This window comes from Pan troglodytes, chromosome 18 (assembly GCF_028858775.2).
Source record: "Pan troglodytes isolate AG18354 chromosome 18, NHGRI_mPanTro3-v2.0_pri, whole genome shotgun sequence".
In the NCBI taxonomy this organism is placed as follows: Eukaryota; Metazoa; Chordata; class Mammalia; order Primates; family Hominidae; genus Pan; species Pan troglodytes.
In genome coordinates this window covers 87486358-87506325 of record NC_072416.2, presented here as the reverse complement: position 1 = coordinate 87506325, position 19968 = coordinate 87486358, and the positions used below count along the sequence as shown (strand labels likewise).

The following is a 19968-nucleotide window of genomic DNA, read 5'->3' as shown; positions in this document are numbered from 1 at the left end:
ACATGTTGGGTAGAACCTTCACATGTTTGGTAGAACCTTCCCCTCATCAGGTTCTGAGATGAAGGTGATGGTGGCCTCTTCACATGTTGGGTAGAACCTTCACATGTTTGGTAGAACCTTCCCCTCATCAGGTTCTGAGATGAAGGTGATGGTGGCCTCTTCACATGTTTGGCAGAACCTTCCCCTCATCAGGTTCTGAGATGAAGGTGATGGTGGCCTCTTCACATGTTGGGTAGAACCTTCCCCTCATCAGGTTCTGAGATGAAGGTGATGGTGGCCTCTTCACATGTTGGGTAGAACCTTCCCCTCATCAGGTTCTGAGATGAGGGTGATGGTGGCCTCTTCACATGTTGGGTAGAACCTTCCCCTCATCAGGTTCTGAGATGAAGGTGATGGTGGCCTCTTCACATGTTGGGTAGAACCTTCACATGTTTGGTAGAACCTTCCCCTCATCAGGTTCTGAGATGAAGGTGATGGTGGCCTCTTCACATGTTGGGTAGAACCTTCCCCTCATCAGGTTCTGAGATGAAGGTGATGGTGGCCTCTTCACATGTTGGGTAGAACCTTCACATGTTTGGTAGAAACTTCCCCTCATCAGGTTCTGAGATTAGGGTGATGGTGGCCTCTCTTCAAATGTCTGGTGGAACCCTCCCCCTGGGCCAGGAGTGTTCTTGGAGGAAGGAGTTTAAGATTGGAGCTTCTTGCTGGTGTGTGCCATTCTTTCCTGGCGTTCCCCAACCCCAAGGAAGATGCCTATCTCATTCCAGGTGGGGACTGCACTCCGAGGGGGCCATAGAAAAGCTCAGTGGAGCTGCAGCCAGGCGGCGGGGGAGCTGCATCTGGGCACCCAGGCCGAGGGCCGGGAGGACCTGCACTGCTGGGGTGGGTGTTAACACTCCCCAGCCCCGGGAGGGACCTGCACTGCTGGGGTGGATGTTAACACTCCCGAGGCCCGGGAGGGACCTGCACTGCTGGGGTGGGTGTTAACACTCCCGAGACCCGGGAGGGACCTACACTGCTGGGGTGGGTGTTACGTTCCTGAGGCCCTGTCTCCCCAGAGGCCCGTCTGGCACCCTCCTCCTGTCCCCGTGTCTCACTGGAGAGGTGGGCTCCGGTCTGCTTGGCAGCTTCTCTTTGACTCCAGTTGCACTCTGAGCTTGCAGCATGTTCTGGAAAGCTCTTTCATGGTCACTCAGGGATGTCTCAGATTAACTGCCAGGTTTGGTGGATGCAGGTTGGGTGGATGCACGTTTGGTGGATGCAGAGCGACTGAGCTGGAAGATGTATCAGGGTCCCAGGAGGCAGGACCGTGGCTGGGGATGCTTGGGCTTCTCCCAGGAACAGTTGGGCATCTCAGCCCTGGAGCAGCTGAGGCCTCCGGTGCTCTGAAGGCTTCGCTGACCACTGCACGGTATTTGCCGGCAGCTTACCTAGGGAAAGTTACAGAAAGAAGGCTTACTGATGGGGAAAGGCAGTGTGTGTGTCACACCGTCCCTCTCCCCATGTCCCGAGTGCTGTGTGTGTCGCACTGTCCCCTCCCCACGTCCCGAGCGCTGTGTGTGTCGCACCGTCCCCGTGTGTCGCACCTTCCCCTTCCCCACGTCCCGAGCGCTGTGTGTGTTGCACCATCTTCCTCCCCACATCCCGAGCGCTGTGTGTGTCGCACCGTCCCCCTGTGTGTCGCACCTTCCCCTTCCCCACGTCCCGAGCGCTGTGTGTGTCGCACCATCTCCCTCCCGACGTCCCGAGCGCTGTGTGTGTCGCACCGTCTCCCTCCTGGGAGGTAGCACACATGTCTGCGGAGTGGGAGGTAGCGCGTGTCTGCGGAGTGGGAGGTGGCGCGTGTCTGCGGAGTGGGAGGTGGCGCGTGTCTGCGGAGTGGGAGGTAGGTGGCGCGTGTCTGCGGAGTGGGAGGTGGCGCGTGTCTGCGGAGTGGGAGGTAGCACGTGTCTGCGGAGTGGGAGGTGGCGCGTGTCTGTGGAGTGGCAGGTAGGTGGCGCGTGTCTGCGGAGTGGGAGGTAGCACGTGTCTGCGGAGTGGGAGGTGGCGCGTGTCTGTGGAGTGGCAGGTAGGTGGCGCGTGTCTGTGGAGTGGGAGGTGGCGCGTGTCTGCGGAGTGAGAGGTAGCGCGTGTCTGCGGAGTGGGAGGTGGCGCGTGTCTGCGGAGTGGCAGGTAGGTGGCGCGTGTCTGTGGAGTGAGAGGTAGCGCGTGTCTGCGGAGTGGGAGGTGGCGCGTGTCTGCGGAGTGGCAGGTAGGTGGCGCGTCTGTGGAGTGGGAGGTAGCGCGTGTCTGCAGAGTGAGAGGTAGTGCGTGTCTGTCTCCTCTGCTTTCTCCAAACACACCAGCGATTTCTTGAGTGTCCCTCCGGTGCGCAGGATGAGAAATGGGCCAGAGTCAGGGCTGAGCCACAGCCCGACCCCGGGCTTCTGGGTGAAGGTTCTGCGGTCGGTGACCAGCCTCACACAGCCACGCCCTGGGGTGCAGGGAGGGTGTTCATTGCCCAAATAAGAGAGGTGCTTCTCCTGGCACATGAAACAAAATCTTGAGAGCTTGAGAATGTAATTTGGGCATCACGACTGAAAGCATCCCTTTCTTTTCTAGGATAAAGATAAAGTTTCTCTAACCAAGACCCCAAAACTGGAGCGTGGCGATGGCGGGAAGGAGGTGAGGGAGCGAGCCAGCAAGCGGAAGCTGCCCTTCACTGCGGGCGCCAATGGGGAGCAGAAGGACTCGGACACAGGTACCAGCCCGCGGCCCCTCCTGCAGTCAGCCCTCCACAGGCAGCCCGGAGCAGCCCAGGCAGGGCGTCCCCGGCCCCCGCACCTCCGGCTTTGCACTGGGACGCACTCTAGCACCCTGCACGCCGTCCAGGCAAGAGGCAGCAGGGGCGGAGCACAGGCCCCCACATGCCACCTCCTTTGCACCCGAGGCTCAGGCCCATGGGGCTGATTGGAGAGCTTCACTCTTGGGTCCCACACACGTGGAGATGCACCCGGTGCATGTCCAGCCCTGGGCGAGGTATGGGGCTGCTCACCTGTGGGTCTTCTGACAGCTGGACACGGGAGGGAGACAGTGGTTCCCCTCAGGGCCACAAAGGCACAGGAAGAAACTCCATTGCTTGTAGTAAAAACCAAAGGGAGCCCTAAAAGTGAGCAGGAGGCAGGGAAGTCTTCCCAAGCACAGGCGGGGTCTGAGGCTGCAGAGCAGGAATGTGTGTGCTGTGTGCCTTTGCCAGAGTGTGTGCCCAAGTGTGTATGCCCGTGTGTATGTGTGCCCATGTGCACATGCCCGTGTATGTGTGCATGCCCTCATGTGTGTGCCTGTATGTATGCCCGTGTGTGTGCCCGTGTATGTATGTACTTGTGTGTACCCATGTATGTGTGTGCCCGTGTGTGCCCGTGTATGTGCTTGTGTGTACCCATGTGTGTGCCTGTATGTGTGCCTGTGTATGCGTGCCCGTCTATGCCCGTGTATGTGTGCCCATGTGTGCCTGAGTATGTGTATGCTTTTGTGTGCCCGTGTGTGCCTGTATATATGTGCGCTCGTGTGTATGCCCATGTGTGCGTTTGCATGTATGCATGTGCATGCCTGTGTGTGCGCCCATGTGTGTGTGCATGTGTGTGTGCCCATGTGTACGTGTGTGCCTGTGTGCCCATGTGTGCATGCCTGTGTGCCCGTGTGCAAGCCCATGTGTGTTCATGTGCACACGCTCCTGGTGGGGTCAGCGCCTTCTGCAGTGACACCTTCCCAGTGGATTCTGTCTTGAGCTACTTGCAGGGAGCCCAGAGGCCTCTGCGCTGGCCGTGCTTGCTCTTTGGTGATTCTTGTGTCCAGAGGCCTCCTTGTCCTCCTGGTCGTCCAGCTTCTCTACAGCCCTGCTGGGGAAGGTTGGAGGCAGTAGAGCACAAAGCCTGGAGTGAACCGGGAGAGTGCTGAGTCAGGCCCTCGGCTCTGTCCCTGGCTTCCTGAGACTTCTTGAATGCAGCCATAGCACAAGGCGTAGAGGCTGTGCCAGGATGCGGGCTTGAGAGCAGATGGGGGAAGTGGTCCAGGTGAGAGGAGCTCGTGATACTAAGGAGATTATTGAAGAGGAACGGCAGCAGGCACAGCCAGTAAAGAGGATCCACGCCCCAGCTTTTGTCAGCACAGCTCAGCAAGCTTCAGCCTTTATGATTGTGTGGCTGCCGCAGGCCTGTGGCCCCTCCTGTCCTATGTGGGGTGCTCCAGGGATGTGCTCACAGTAGCCAGGTGGAGACTCTGCCGAGTGAAAGGCCAGCAGAGAGGGCTGGTTTTCCCAGATGGGAAGTGAGGGGCAGGTGCAGTGCCAGGCACATGGCTCCTGTCTCTGGGCCAGCACATCTGGGGACAGGAAGGCTGCAGGGACACCAGCACAGGCCCAGGAGGACTCCTCTTCCCAGCAGCGGACAGCTCCGAGGAAGAACACTGGGAGACACGGGGAAGTGAGTGGACAGAACGTGTGGATGGGTTGTGTGAGGGACCTCAGCCCCCAGAAGGGAGGGCCTGGGTGACTCCCTGGAGCTCCCAGCGGTGCTGTGTACTCTCAGGCTTTAGGCCTAGAGAAAGTCAGTCCAGGCCTGAAACCCTGTGTTTGCCGTCTTTGGTCCCCATGCTGGTTTTTGTTGTAGAAGGCCGTCATGTTGATACGTAGCTGTTAGCTCTTTGCACAGTGGCCATGCGGGAGTTGGCCTCAGACCTTTGAGGTGTTTCTGTGATGTCTCTGGAGGTGTTGCTGAAAGGGTTAATGAGACAAGCATCTGCTTCTGCTTCCTGGGAGAATGATCCCACTTGGTAAGGTGGCGTTCCCAGGGCTACCTGGTGCCCACCCCATCTGGCTGCTCAGGTCTCTTTGTGGTGGCCGTTTCGTCATGGTGCAGAGAAGCTCTCACCCAGGGCCCTGTTGTGTTGTCAGAAGCTTCTGGGGTCTGTCTGTTGATGGTTAGCGCCTGCGTGGTGCCAGCCGTGCTGGCCCACTGAGGCCATTCTCGCTCTCTGTGGGTCTCTGGGATATTTTCTGCCACAGCCCTGCGCACTCCTGGAACTGCGTGTTGAACACCACGTCCTTACTCTGTGAGGGGCCGGCCTAGGTGAGGACAGGGTAGGTGAAAATCCTTGTGAGGTGGAAAAACAGTAAAGAACATTTTGAAAATAGAATTTTCCAGGCAAGGATTGTAACAAAAAGACCTAAGAAATGTAGTATTTGTTCTCCTGTGTTTATCACCCTTTCGGGGCCAATTTTAATAACTTCTTGTTTAATGTTGCAAAACTAGATTTCCTAGGAAGATTGTTCTGATGTATGAGTGTGGAGCGTTGCTTATCCTAGAAGCTTGCATTTTAACTAGGACCCTCTTAAAGTAGCAAGTCCACAGCCGGGCGCGGTGGCTCACGGCTGTAATCCCAGTACTTTGGGAGGCCGAGGCGGGCAGATCACAAGGTCAGGAGTTCGAGACCAGCCTGACCAACATGAAGAAACCCTGTCTCTACTAAAAATACAAAAATTAGCCAGGTGTGGCGGCGGGTGCCTGTAATCCCAGCTACTCGGGAGGCTGAGGCAGGAGAATTGCGTGAACCCAATAGGTGGAGGTTGCAGTGAGCCAAGATTGCGCCATTGCACTCCAGCCTGGCAACAGAGCAAGACTCCGTCTCTAAATAAATAAATAGTAGCGAGTCCAACTCCAGTGCGTTCGGCCCCACCCTGGGCCGGGAGGCTGCTGGGCGCTGTGGCTCTCACACACGCCGCGTCCCCTCCTTCCCCCAGAGGAGCCGTTCTTGCTCCGAAATGAGTGGGGTGGAGGGAGAGGCGCACACCAGCAGGGATGAGAAGAGAAACACTGGTGCAGGGTTGACTGACACGTGACAGACAAGAGACTCTTCTCTGGTCCCCAGCAGGCAGGCCTCTCTGGAGGGGTGTGGGTGCCCCCAGGCATCCCTGCCAGGCCCTCCTCCTGCAGTGCCCCTGCAGCGCCCTCTGCTGAGAAGGCGCAGTCAGTGCCCCTTGCCATGGTGGGAGGGATGCAGGGTCACCACCATGCCGGATACCTTGGCTGTGTCCAAGTGGGAGAGGCTGGCACGCCTCCCTCAGAGACCTCCATGTTGCTGTGGGGATGGCTTCCCGCCTCCCAGATGCAGGGTTGAGTCGGCCCTGCCCGCGGTCCAGTCCCATGGAGATGCGGCCTCTGCGGTGCTTAGTCAGGGCTGGGGGCCGCCTGCCAAGAACAATGTGATTCTGTCTGTTGTGAATCAGCCCAGTTTAAAGCAGTCCCCGAGGCTGTGCATCCGCGTGGTCCCTGCACAGCAGCCTGGAGGCTGTCAAGGCAGACGTGAGCATGTGACAGCATCACCTCTGTGTCTTCCAGAGCGCTGGGCAAGAGCCCGTCCCAGGACCAGGCCTCTGTAAGGGCTGTGGGTGCAGCAAGGAGTGGGAAGGCACCTGCCATGTCCCGGCCCCAAGACAGCTCTGCCCACCGAGCCCTCTCAGACCAGCTTGCCCTGGGACTTCTAGCCCATCTTGCCTGCCCTGCTCTGCCTGCCCTGTCTGCCCGGGGCCTCTTGTATCTGCTTTTGAAGTCTGTCCTCTACCACCTCAATGGTGGTCTCAGTTTAAAAAGCCTTATCACTGAAAGCATTCATATTAAATTATATGATATCTGGGATTTGCTTCAAATGATACTACTTTGTCTACTTTTTTATATGTGTAAATTTTCCCAAAACTTAAAAAATCTAAAAGTAGCCAGGCACAGTGGCTCACACCCTTCACCCTTCCAGCACTTTGGCGGGAGGATCCCTTGAGGCCAGGAGGTCAAGGCTGCAGTGAGCCGTGATTGCGCCACTGCCCTCCAGCCTGGGCGACAGAGTGAGACCCTGTCCATAAAAAATAAAATAGATAAATAAATAATCAGTCAACCACCGAATGTTTTTGAGGTTGCTGTGCATCATTGCCTGGCCTCCCTGGGGTTCTGGGGAGCCTCCTGCCCCGCTGTTTCTCCTGCGCCTTCGTCTGTGACCCTGAGTCTCGCTTCTCCCTGCCTAGGACCGCCGGGGTCCTGCTTGTCCCGGGGCAGCCACGAGGGAGCCCTCGTCAGGAGCGCCATGGGCCGAAGCTGCCTGCCCTCTGCACGTGGATGTTTCTTTGGAACAAGGGGAAAAATGATGATTTTCTTACTTTGCTTTGACCTGTGAATGACACCCTGGTGTCTGGTGCCTGGGGTGTGCTCTCTGCAGTGCTGCCGGGCACATGCTGGTTCCTTCAGCGTTAGGTGCTTGGCACCTTCAGTCTTTTCCTGACGTCATGTTTGTTCCTGGTGCCTCAGATAGGAGACGGCTGCTCTGACGGCTCCTGCTTCCCCATTCCTGGAGGGAAGACAGACTTAGCCACTGGTATCTGTGGGACTTCTTGGAACTCTGAATGCCAGACCTTGCCCAGTGCTAGAGGCGACAAGTGTGTGAAGTTGAAGAGGCTTCTCCCACCCGCTCCGCTGCAGTGGACCCGAGCGGGCAGAGAGAGCAGAGTGCAGCAGGGGCCAGGCTGTGCCCGCAGGCGGGGCAGGTGCCTGGAGAGCATGGTGCCCCTGGGAGCCTCTGGCCAGGAAGGGCATGTGCACTGCAGTGTGCCGTGGACCAGTGGCCTCAGCTCAGTGTGTTGACGAGGGTCCCAAGGCACTCGTGTGTGGGGATGTTAGCAACACACGGCGGGAAGCCCTGATGCAGTTTCTCACCAAGCATGTAGCAGACCCCACGCACCCGACACAGGTCAGGCACCCCACACAGGGCACAGACCGCACGCACCCCACACAGGGCAGGCACCCCACACAGGGCACAGACCGCACGCACCCCACACAGGGCACAGACCGCACGCACCCCACACAGGGCACAGACCCCACGCACCCCACACAGGGCAGGCACCCCACACAGGGCACAGACCCCACGCACCCCACACAGGGCACAGACCCCACGCACCCCACACAGGGCAGGCACCCCACACAGGGCACAGACCCCACGCACCCCACACAGGGCAGGCACCCCACACAGGGCACAGACCCCACGCACCCCACACAGGGCACAGACCCCACGCACCCCACACAGGGCACAGACCCCACGCACCCCACACAGGGCAGGCACCCCACACAGGGCACAGACCCCACGCACCCCACACAGGGCACAGACCCCACGCACCCCACACAGGGCACAGACCCCACGCACCCCACACAGGGCAGGCACCCCACACAGGGCACAGACCCCACGCACCCCACACAGGGCACAGACCCCACGCACCCCACACAGGGCACAGACCCCACGTACCCCACACAGGGCACAGACCCCACACACCCCACACAGGGCACAGACCCCACGCACCCCACACAGGGCAGGCACCCCACAAAGGGCACAGACCCCACGCACCCCACACAGGGCAGGGATCCCACGCAGGGCACAGATCCCACGCAGGGCAGGGCCAGCCCAAGGCCAGGCCCCTCCCCTGTAGATCTCCTCCCAGGCAGGACCAGAGCCACAGTCACTTCCACACCATCTCCTTCCCTAGAAACCTCTGCAGACTATTCCTCCTCTCCTCGCTACACAGGGGCCCCTGCCGCAGCCTGACTCTCTGCCACCTCGTGAGTCTCCGGAAAGCAGGGTCGGCCTCTGAATACAGAGGACTTGGGTCCTGCCGGAGGATGCTTGGCCAGTGGGTGCTGGCACGTGAGCAGCCCCCGGGGAGTCAGAGTGGGGCTGCAGCGAAGGCCGTGGTGGTCGAGGTGAGGGTGGTGGCCAGGTCTTGTTGCCGTAGTGAGGATTCTGGGGTTACCCTAAGAGCCACCACGTTCAGGCACTCAAGAAAAAGCACGTCAAAATAAAATATTTTCACATGATTAAGAACTCCGCGTGATTGGTCTCTGGTCCTCCTATTTCTCAGCCATTTTTCCTCTCTAGACGTAAGCAGTTTCTCATACAAAGGGAAGCTTGGACTAGCAAAGGGAAGTTTCTTCCTGTTTAAAATTCTGTATTCCCCGAGCCGCAGCAAAGGCTTCCCTGACGCCCCTCAGAAGTGCACTTAGGCCGGTAGCCAGGCCCATGTTGTCAACACAACACAGACAAGCTGGGGTCCACAAGACCACCCGAGGCTCAGCGATTTGATGGAGGACCCCGGGACTCAGGATAAAGGTGGTGGCTGCCGTGGGAGCAGTCAGCCAAGTGAGGGGGGCGGGCAGGGGCCGTCTGCTACCTCCTGGCTCCATGCTGTGGGATTTTGGGCCCATTTCTCAGCCTGTCTGTGCCTCTCAGCCCTTTCATCCATAAAGCTCTGCTGTGTGAGGAGCTGTGGCCCCTCGACAGAGGGGTCCCCCCAGCCCTGTGCTCTCACCGCCCATGCATTCGGCCAGGCAGGCCTGTGCCCTGCAGGAGTGACGGACACAGCTCAGGCCTCAGCGCAGGTTTGGACATTGATCTTGTTTGTTTTAAAATACCCACGATGCTGTGTGTGTGGAAAGGAGGCCCAGGGTGGGAAACCGTTCTGTTTGGTTGTCATCTGAGCCCTTTTGCCGACATTGCTTCCTTCCTTCCTGGCTTCTTGTTCACCATGGTGACCGCTGGATGCTGGTGAAACCACCATGGGGCTCAGGCCCTGCTCCTTCCCACCCTTGCCACATAACCCTGTTTGCCTCCACAGGCTTCCTGTGGTCCTTCCGCCCCACCCCACCCTACCCCTACCCCACCCCGGCCTGGAGATGGGGAAGGCATGGAGGTTGTGCAGGCAAGGGCTGGACGCACAGCCTTACCTCTGTGTGACCCCTTCACATACACTGCAGAAGAAGCCAAAGCTGAAAGGCGTAAGAGATGACCCAGCTCCCATCGGCAGGCGGGAGGGCTGAGGTCACGCGGCAGACAGGGGTAGGCCCTGTCTTTCTTTAAGTGATCAATGACGGTAACTGACAGAAAGAAGGCAGAAACAGAGAGAAACCTGGAGATTGGAAGGAGAAGCCAGTCTCACCACAAGATGGCTCACAGTGCTCAGCGGGCACCCTGCCAGCTTCTCTTGTTGGCCCAGGACAGGCTGTTCGGAGCTTGTCTTGCTGCCCCAAGGAGGATGTCAGTGGGAATATGGTTGCGCCCTCGTTTGGAGTTGTGCGAGCGTTGAGCTCAGTGCCCGGGTAGGAACTTGGCGTTGTGGACCATCCGCCTCGTGTAGATCGGCTGTGATTTAGACTTCTTGGCCAGAAGTGCTGTATTTCATGGCTTTGAACATCCGGATGAGGCCAGATGTTTGGTGTGGACAGCATGGTTTTTAGTCAAATGGAACAGAATCTGTGAGCAGCAGCCGTGCTACAAAGCTGCACCCGGCCCTGCCCATCAGTTCCATGAGCTGTAACCGCCATTGGCCGTGAACTTTCTGTTGTTTGAAAATATCGCCATGGAAACATCCCTTTGTGGAGCAGAATCAAGAATGTATTTTGACGTCTTCGAGTTTTACGGTGGGACGCAGGAGTTGCACATTTTCCTATGTTTGTTGACAGTATCGTGGCCTGTGTCTCCTAAAAGACTCTTGCTAGAAAAGCCTAGAAATTAGAGGTGCTAAATGATTGATACAAAAGGCATTTGTTCAGATGAGCAGCTGAGGCCACACACCTCCACGTCCCTGGGGCCCAACCTCAGGGTCTCTGCCTTGGAGCCCAGCTTCAGGCCTCCCAGGGAGGTAGAGGAAGGGGCTTTGGGCCCAGACCCCACGGAAAGCTTGTCCCCTCGAGAGGGCCACACTTCCTGGACACTGGGCTATCAGGGTAGACACTGTCCCCCCAGCTAAGAGGGACAGGTGCTGAGGAGGGATGAGGGGCTTTGAGAGGTCACCAATGAGACTTCTGACCCATTCCTGCCCTCTGGTGGGGCTGGCATTTGGATTTGTGCTGTTTTATGCTGCTGGAAGTGCCCCACACTCCCTGGGGCCCCCACCACAGCAAAAGCAAACCCTCCCTGGAGAGACACACCTTCCTCATCCCGGCCTCCCGGCTCCCAGAGTGTAGACAGACGAAGAGCCTGGTTGGAATTACAGACGTTGAGGAAGAAAGCTGTTCTGAGAGGGTCAGCAGGGGTCAGCCCCAGGGACCTCACGTGCTGGGATGGTTAAATGCACAGTATTCATCAGGGGAGTTAAAACCATGGAGTATCATGCAGATGTTTTTAAGGCATATGGAATATCTGGAAATGAAAACTATAATCACTGAAATAAAAAACCCAGTGGGCAGATGATGTAGCTTATTAGACACAACATAAGAAAGTATTGGTGAATTGGAAGTTCTAACAAAAGAGATTGCCTAGACTCTGGAGCACAGAAAGAAAGTGAGACAGGAAGCCTGCAGGAAGCGGGGAGCTGTGGAGGAGAGAATGCAGCTTAACAGGCACCTCGGCAGAGGAGAGAGCAGGGCAGGGAGACGGTGGCTCCAGAGGCCGGCAGCAGAGGGCTTTTCAAGGTTCATAAAAACACAAGCCTCAAATTCAAAAAGTATAATGAATTATAAGCAGGAGAAAGAGCAGTAATTACACATTTAAATATGACTCTGACGTGAAGTTTTCAGAACAGCAAAGGGAGGATGTTAAAAGCAGCCAGAGGCACACCCACCTGTGGTCCCAGCTACTCCTGAGGCTGAAGTGGGAGGGTTGCTTGAGCCTGGGAGGTGGAGGCTGCGGGGAGCTGAGATTGCGCCACTGTGCTCCATCCTTGGCTACAGAGCAAGACCTTGTCTCAAAAAAAAAAAAAAAAAAAAAAAAAAAAAAAAAAAAAGGCAGCCAGATAGAGAAGACACTCCCTGCAGAGCACCCCCAGGCGGGTCACAGCCCCCCCCAATCCCACCTGCACAGAGCACCCCCAGAAAGGTTGCAGGCCCCCCACATCCCACCTGCACAGAGCATCCCCAGGAAGGTCACATCCCCCCTCCGATCCCACCTGCACAGAGCACCCCTCGGGAAGGTCACAGCCCCCGCTCCGATCCCACCAGCACAGGGCACCCCCAGGCGCGTCACATCTCCCCCCATCCCACCTGCACAGAGCCAGGTGCCACCGCCGTTTGCCTCGGGATGCTCGCCTCCAGTCTCTGCTGCCTCAGAAAGGCCCTGGCTGGATGCAGGGGCAGGAAGTGGGTTCCAGCTCCCAAAAGCATTGTCCACTGTAGCCCCTGCTGCCCCAGGCCAAGGCTGTGCTCCAGCAGCACCAGCACCAGGAAGGGGCATGGGGCTCATGGAGGGGTCTCAGCTCTGTGCTGAGGAGGAGAGGGTTCCGTGGAATCTTCCACTGGCCAGCTGGGTAGTGAGGTGTGCTGCCAGCCTCAGAGGGCTGGCGAGGTGGATGTGGTTTGAAGAAAGGCCCTACGGGCCTTGTTTCTTAAAGATGAGGTGGGTGGCCGCCCAGGCTCAGGTCAGCGGACACAGGTGCCACCGCCAACATGCTTGACTTGGGAAGACACAGCCTCTCCTGGCGCCCTCCACCGCTCTCCCTGGACCTCTGCCCTCAGCCCCAGGCTGCCTGAGCCCACAAAGCCCTCAGAGCCTGCAGGGCAGGGGTGGAAGGGGGCTTCTGAGTCCTGTGGAGTGGCTCCCACCCCCCACCCCGGCATCAGAGGCACCCAGGGCCACATCTGTCTGTGGTGCTGTAGCCGGACTTAGTCCCTAGATTTGCCAGTTTTCCACTTTGCAACTTGGTGAATACCATTTGGTGCAACTTGGTGAATACCATTTGGAATTCATAGAAATTGTATTTGGCTTCCATTTGGACGGTAGAAACAGGAAATTTGCAGAATGCTACAGGAACTTGCTGGCTGTCCTAGGGGTAGCTCCAGATGCTCTCACCCTTTTCTTACCTGCAGACAACACCCTGCGCCTCCTGCGCTCTGCACTGTGTGGAGGGCAGGGAGCAGGTTTTGCAGCCTCTCCTCTCAGAGGAGCGTTTCTCAGGGGCACACGGCTCCAGGTCATCCCAGGCCTGGGGTAGGAGGGGCAGGCAGGCAGGCAGTGCGGGACCCACTTGTGTGGTGCCTGACAGTGCAGGTACAGGTACGGGCTGTGTGTGTGCACGTCAAGGACCCGCTCAGCTGCTCTCAGACCATGGTGTCGCTGGGCTGGAATGGAGAGCAGGCATTGTTGAGCCATGGGCTGTGGCACATGGGGGTCTCGCTCCGTGGGTGGGGCTTTCCCTCTACCCCAGAAGCCACTGGAGTGGCCAGTGTCTCAGAGCTGACAGACGTGCAAGTTTGCTGGGCTCCGGAGCTTGGGTGGTGTCTGGCGCGTGTTGTGGGCCTTGTAGATGCTCGTAGCTGCAGGTGCTTGTTTCACAGTGGAGAGATTGGCATCCCGGGAGATCTGGTTTCATATTGGACTTTTTTGGTGTCAGGACAAGTAAAAAGTCCTGTTTCAGGACGGGGAGAGCTGGGTGAAAAGTTGCTGCTTCCTGGGAGCAAGCTTTTCCTGAGTGTGGGGCAGAGTAAGGTCCCTGTGGTGGCTCCAGGCACCAGAATTCACCAGGAGGTTGGCAGCACCTTCCATGCAAATTGCTGGGAGCCAGCCCTGTAAAGCTGTCCTGGCCGCGTAAGGGAAGCCAACTCAGGCTTTCTTCACCAAAGCTCAGAGCAGAAGCAGAGGGAGGGCCTGGTGGGGAGCGGGAGGGATGTGGCCCTGACCCTGAGGCTCAGGCCCTGGAGCCCACCCAGGAAGTCCCTGGGGGCACCGAGTCCTGCCCATTCTGCACATGTTGGGTGTGAGCTGCACCTGAGATGGCCGCCCTGCAGGAGTGGGACATGTTGTGTTTGCCACAAAGCAGCTCTTTGCTGCCCCTCAGAGCGGGGACGCAGCGTGGGCTCCTGGCCTGCCAGCCTAAAGACTGACTTCTAAGGAACGCCTTTGCCTCTGCCTGTTCCTCTGACACACGCCTCCTAGGGTCCTTTGATAACTTAAGGGCATGGCAACGTCTGCACTTCGGGATGTAAACATACTGCAGCCCCAACACCGCCCCAGCTCCTCCCTCCGCAGCCCCAATACCGCCCTGCCTCCTCCCTCCGCAGCCCCAACACCGCCCCAGCTCCTCCCTCCGCAGCCCCAATACCGCCCCGCCTCCTCCCTCCGCAGCCCCAACACCGCCCCAGCTCCTCCCTCCGCAGCCACAACACTGCCCCAGCTCCTCCCTCCGCAGCCACAACACTGCCCCAGCTCCTCCCTCCGCAGCCCCAACTCTGCCCCAGCTCCTCCCTCCGCAGCCCCAACTCTGCCCCAGCTCCTCCCTCCGCAGCCCCAATACCGCCCCAGCTCCTCCCTCCGCAGCCCCAACACCGCCCCGCCTCCTCCCTCCGCAGCCCCAACACCACCCCCGCTCCTCCCTCCGCAGCCACAACACCGCCCCACCTCCTCCCTCCACAACACCGCCCCACCTCCTCCCTCCGCAGCGCCAACTCCGCCCCAGCTCCTCCCTCCGCAGCCCCAACACCGCCCCAGCTCCTCCCTCCGCAGCCCCAACACCGCCCCAGCTCCTCCCTCCGCAGCCACAACTCTGCCCCAGCTCCTCCCTCCGCAGCCCCAACTCCGCCCCAGCTCCTCCCTCCGCAGCCCCAACTCCGCCCCAGCTCCTCCCTCCGCAGCCCCAACACCGCCCCGCCTCCTCCCTCCGCAGCCCCAACTCTGCCCCAGCTCCTCCCTCCGCAGCCCCAACACCGCCCCAGCTCCTCCCTCCGCAGCCCCAACTCTGCCCCAGCTCCTCCCTCCGCAGCCCCAACTCTGCCCCAGCTCCTCCCTCCGCAGCCCCAATACCGCCCCGCCTCCTCCCTCCGCAGCCCCAACACCACCCCCGCTCCTCCCTCCGCAGCCCCAACACCGCCCCACCTCCTCCCTCCACAACACCGCCCCACCTCCTCCCTCCGCAGCGCCAACTCCGCCCCAGCTCCTCCCTCCGCAGCCCCAACACCGCCCCAGCTCCTCCCTCCGCAGCCCCAACACCGCCCCAGCTCCTCCCTCCGCAGCCCCAACACCGCCCCAGCTCCTCCCTCCGCAGCCACAACTCTGCCCCAGCTCCTCCCTCCGCAGCCCCAACACCGCCCCGCCTCCTCCCTCCGCAGCCCCAACACCGCCCCAGCTCCTCCCTCCGCAGCCCCAACTCTGCCCCAGCTCCTCCCTCCGCAGTCCAATACCGCCCCACCTCCTCCCTCCGCAGCCCCAACTCTGCCCCAGCTCCTCCCACCGGAGCCCCAACTCTGCCCCAGCTCCTCCCTCCGCAGCCCCAACTCTGCCCCAGCTCCTCCCTCCGCAGCCCCAATACCGCCCCACCTCCTCCCTCCGCAGCCCCAACTCTGCCCCACCTCCTCCCACCGCAGCCCCAACTCTGCCCCAGCTCCTCCCTCCACAGCCCCAACTCTGCCCCAGCTCCTCCCTCCGCAGCCCCAATACCGCCCCAGCTCCTCCCTCCACAGCCCCAACTCTGCCCCAGCTCCTCCCTCCGCAGCCACAACACTGCCCCAGCTCCTCCCTGTGTCCACCCCTAGTGGCCACATGCAGCACAGAAGTGGGGCCCACTCGCTTTTCACTTCTGATGGTCAATGGAATAAGGAGATGCCGTCTGCTCCCAGGAGTCTCCTGTGCTGTGTGCAGCTTTGCAAAGTCTGTGTATCTCGGGGATTCTGCTTTCCTCGTGTTCTCAGGGGGCTTCATGTCTCCAAAACATTAACTCCCCTGCTCTGGGTGACGGAGGGAGCAGGCCTCTGAATGTGCGTGGCTAGGTCTTGGGGATCAGGGCCCTGCAGAGGTTCTCAGCTGCTTCTCCAGGCGACTGTGGGCAGACCAGCTGCTCGGTGAATGTGGGCCCCTCCTGGAGAGAGGAGGACTTGAGGGCTATCGGTGGGGGAGCTGGGGTTTCTCCAGCAGCTTCATCGCCTCTTTGCTAGAGGGAGGCAGCCGCAGGCCTGCTTCTGTTGTTGTTTAGAGGTGGCTATGAGAAGCAAGCCTGGGGAGGGCCGGCCTCCGGGCAGCATGGAGGGTGCAGGGAAAGCATGGGGCGCACGCAGAGACCCACAGCCAAGCGCCTGTGACCCAAGCTCACTGCTAAGGTGTGGCTACGCCAATGATGGCTGTAGGCTGGGGCTCATTGGCCGGTGGCGAGGCTGCCTCCCCAACCACCGTGTTTGCCAGGTTCTATGAGGGGCTGGCGCCAAAGCTCAAGTGCTTTCTCAGATCTGTGCGTTGAGGACTGTTTACAGACTAGCTGGTGGTGGCGATGGCAGCCTGCAGTACTTGGGGTTTTGCCCATGAGTGTGACGCAGGTCGATGTGGCCAGGTGTGTGCCTTCCTGCAGGCTTGTCCCATAGGACATAGGAATCCACATTCTCAGCATGCCCCAGACCGAATTCCTAAGAAATCAGCCTCAGATACCTTGGAAAGAACTAGAGTGGGTGGGCAGCGTCCTCTTAGGAAATCGACGGGCACATTCACGGGGACCATGGTGGTGAACAGCAAGAGAGTCGGGCCCTGGGAGCTGAGCCGAGGACTAGTTAAGACCGTTCTGTGTTCAGTGACCGGGCAGGTGTGGGATCCAGTTACTCCGCTGTCAGAGATGTCTCCCACCTCTCTAGGCTCAAACACCAGCCGAGGGAGAAGTCCTGAAGAGAGGCTTCTTGGATGTGCTGAATGGAAGGGAAGGGAGGTGCCTCAGAGGAGAGCTTCAGAGGCCCACGTCTCCCTGGTGGCCCTTCTTCCCCAAGTCAGGCCTTGGCAGAGCCTTGCCTCTGCGCTGCACCTCTGCAGTTTCACCCCATGACCTAGAAAACCCCAGAACCCGCAGGGCAGCTGGAGGAGGATTCAGAGGTGTCTGGCCCCTGATTTCCATCCACAGGAGGAGGGCACTGGTCAGGCAGAGGACCCTGATTTCCATCCACAGGAGGGCACTGGTCAGGCAGAGGAGGAGGCATCTTCTGTGCTCCCGACTCTTGGTGCTTGGGGTCTTCTCTTCCCCGCCCCTGCCTCCTGCCTCTTTTAAAAGACACAGCACGTGAGTTGCATTAGACGCCAGCCGAGTGTTCTGTAACGGGTCAGATGAGTGCAGGGTGTGCTTGTTACGAGGAGGCTGAGGTGGAAACAGCCGAGCTCTCACACCGTGTCTTGTTAGTGCTCTGTGTTGATGCCTTCAGATGCCTCCAGCCCAGTCCCTGTTGTGGTGCTGCAAGGCTGGTACGCTCCTCGAAGCACCATGGCATGAGATGGAGGTTCCTAGAAGCAAGAAGAAAGGTACAGTACTGACCAGTTGGCCTTGATTTACTGATGTGTTTTAAACTGTGTCTGCCATTTTATATCTGCACTGTTTGGAGGAGGGACGGGGAAGGTGGAATTGAATTACAGACACGTGTATTGAACAGAGACCTGTCCTGTGTGAGCCAGGTCACCGGTGCTAAGCTGTCCCACCGCATTCATGTGTGGTACGAGGTCTGGGGAGGCCCAGGAGAGGTGCCTGGAGTGAGTGGATGCTCGGTGGAGGCCCAGGCTTAGCAGACTTGAGGGGCTGGTAACGAGGTGTTTAAATGGTCTCACAGTCACTGCTGAGAGGTGAGATGGGCGGCACCAATGCTCCCAGCACCGCTGTGCTTTCCCCATACACAGACCTTCCTTTCTGCTCTGTCAGCTGTCAGGTGGACGCAGGGGGCTCCATAACATTAGGTAAGGACCTAGCTTTGGAGGACACCATGGCATGAAATCTCTCCTCCCTCTCTCCCTCGCCCGCCTCACAGAGAAGCAGGGCCCTGAGCGGAAGAGGATTAAGAAGGAGCCTGTCACCCGGAAGGCCGGGCTGCTGTTTGGCATGGGGCTGTCTGGAATCCGAGCCGGCTACCCCCTCTCCGAGCGCCAGCAGGTGGCCCTTCTCATGCAGATGACGGCCGAGGAGTCTGCCAACAGCCCAGGTGAGCCTGGCCTGTGGGTGGTCCCTGGCGCAGGGAAGGGGCTCTGCCTGGTCGCAGCCTCATGGCTGTGCTGAGGACAAGCCCTGTGCAAAGGGACCTCGTGATGGTGGCCTGGGCTCTTGAGGATTGGACAAAGCAGGACCACCCCACAGTAATGCCCACTTGTCCCCTCCTTGGCCTGCAGTGGACACAACACCAAAGCACCCCTCCCAGTCTACAGTGTGTCAGAAGGGAACGCCCAACTCTGCCTCAAAAACCAAAGATAAAGTGAACAAGAGAAACGAGCGTGGAGAGACCCGCCTGCACCGAGCCGCCATCCGCGGGGACGCCCGGCGCATCAAAGAGCTCATCAGCGAGGGGGCAGACGTCAACGTCAAGGACTTCGCAGGTGGGCACCCTGTGCCTGGCAAGGGCCAGAGAGCCCCACTGGAGCCCTGAGCCTCCCCCATTGGAGCCCTGAGCCTCCCCCCATTGGAGCCCTGAGCCTCCCCCCAGTGGAGTCCTGAGCCTCCCCCGCTGGAGCCCTGAGCCTCCCCCGCTGGAGCCCTGAGCCTCCCCCCATTGGAGCCCTGAGCCTCCCCCCATTGGAGCCCTGAGCCTCCCCCGCTGGAGCCCTGAGCCTCCCCCCATTGGAGCCCTGAAATTCCCCCCATTGGAGCCCTGAGCCTCCCCCATTGGAGCCCTGAACCTCCCCCATTGGAGCCCTGAGCCTCCCCCATTGGAGCCCTGAACCTCCCCCATTGGAGCCCTGAGCCTCCCCCATTGGAGTCCTGAGCCTCCCCCATTGGAGTCCTGAACCTCCCCCATTGGAGCCCTGAGCCTCCCCCCATTGGAGCCCTGAGCCTCCCCCCATTGGAGCCCTGAGCCTCCCCCGCTGGAGCCCTGAGCCTCCCCCGCTGGAGCCCTGAGCCTCCCCCCACTGGAGCCCTGAGCCTCCCCCACTGGAGCCCTGAGCCTCCCCCCACTGGAGCCCTGAGCCTCCCCCATTGGAGCCCTGAGCCTCCCCCCATTGGAGCCCTGAGCCTCCCCCGCTGGAGCCCTGAGCCTCCCCCCATTGGAGCCCTGCGCCTCCCCCCGCTGGAGCCCTGAGCCTCCCCCCATTGGAGCCCTGAGCCTACCCCCACTGGAGCACTGAGCCTCCCCCATTGGAGCCCTGAGCCTCCCCCATTGGAGCCGTGAGCCTCCCATCGGGTTGGATGGGCTGTGGCCTCGTGGGGTGCGTGTCTGCTCTGCAGGGCTCGGGGTGTTCACAGCCACACTCACTCCAGTGGGGTTCCCTGTTGCTGAGAAGAAATCAGTGTTTCTTGGAAAGTATTTCAAAGTAAACTTGTTTGCTGGGTTTTATTGTTGTTTTTATTTTTAGATAGGGTCTCGCTCTGTTGCTCAGGCTGGAGTGCAGTGGCGTGATCACGACTCACTGAAGCTTTGAACTCCTGGGCTCAAGCGATGTTCCCAACTCAGCCTTCTGGGTGCAGGCACACGCCACCATGCCTGGCTAATTTTTTTATTTTTTGTAGAGATGGGGTCTTACTAAGTTGCCCAGGCTGGTTTGAACTCATGGCCTCAAGCAGTCCTCATGCCTTGGCTTCCCAAAGTGCTGGGATTATAGCTGTGAGCCCCCATGCCTGGCCTATCTGTAAGAGAACTGAGGAATTTTAAATTTTACTCTGCTGTGTTCCATAAACCTCACTCCAGGCCCCTGGAGGGACCTGTCCCTGGTGTGTCTAGCACATGGCTGCATTCTCCAGCAGAGGGCGCCTCTGAGCCGGGAGGCCGGCTGGGTCCACACCCTGGACTGGACTCCCTCACTTCACAGGGCTGGGTCCTGGGGCTTGCCTGGGACCCGGAGAGAACTGAGCGAGCCTCCCCAGACCTGATACGGCCCAGGGGCTTAAGAGCTCCATGATTAGAGTTTAATATTCCCTTTCTTTACATAAAATACCCCCATCAAACCATGAGTGGTCCACATATCCCAGGACTGTCTGTCCACAGTGTAAGGGGAACAGATGAGCAAAATCGTGTGTGTAGAATCCTTCTAGATTTC

General features: G+C 59.3%; 1 protein-coding gene across 40 annotated transcripts in view; it reads left to right on the top strand.

The window, feature by feature from the left end:
- ANKRD11 (ankyrin repeat domain containing 11) overlaps window positions 1–19968 on the top strand; it is a 229705-nt gene that overhangs the window by 187898 nt on the left and 21839 nt on the right. For 22 of the 40 annotated variants that reach the window (XM_024349501.3, XM_024349500.3, XM_054669625.2 and 19 more), the window contains 3 exons: window positions 2602–2740; window positions 17754–17924; window positions 18109–18312. In XM_024349501.3, coding sequence (XP_024205269.1) covers window positions 2602–2740; window positions 17754–17924; window positions 18109–18312 — 514 coding nt within the window. Of the gene's footprint in view, window positions 1–767; window positions 883–2601; window positions 2741–17137; window positions 17257–17753; window positions 17925–18108; window positions 18313–19968 lie in introns of all 40 variants that reach the window. The other 18 variants (XM_063797508.1, XM_063797507.1, XM_063797513.1 and 15 more) reach the window with 5 other exon arrangements.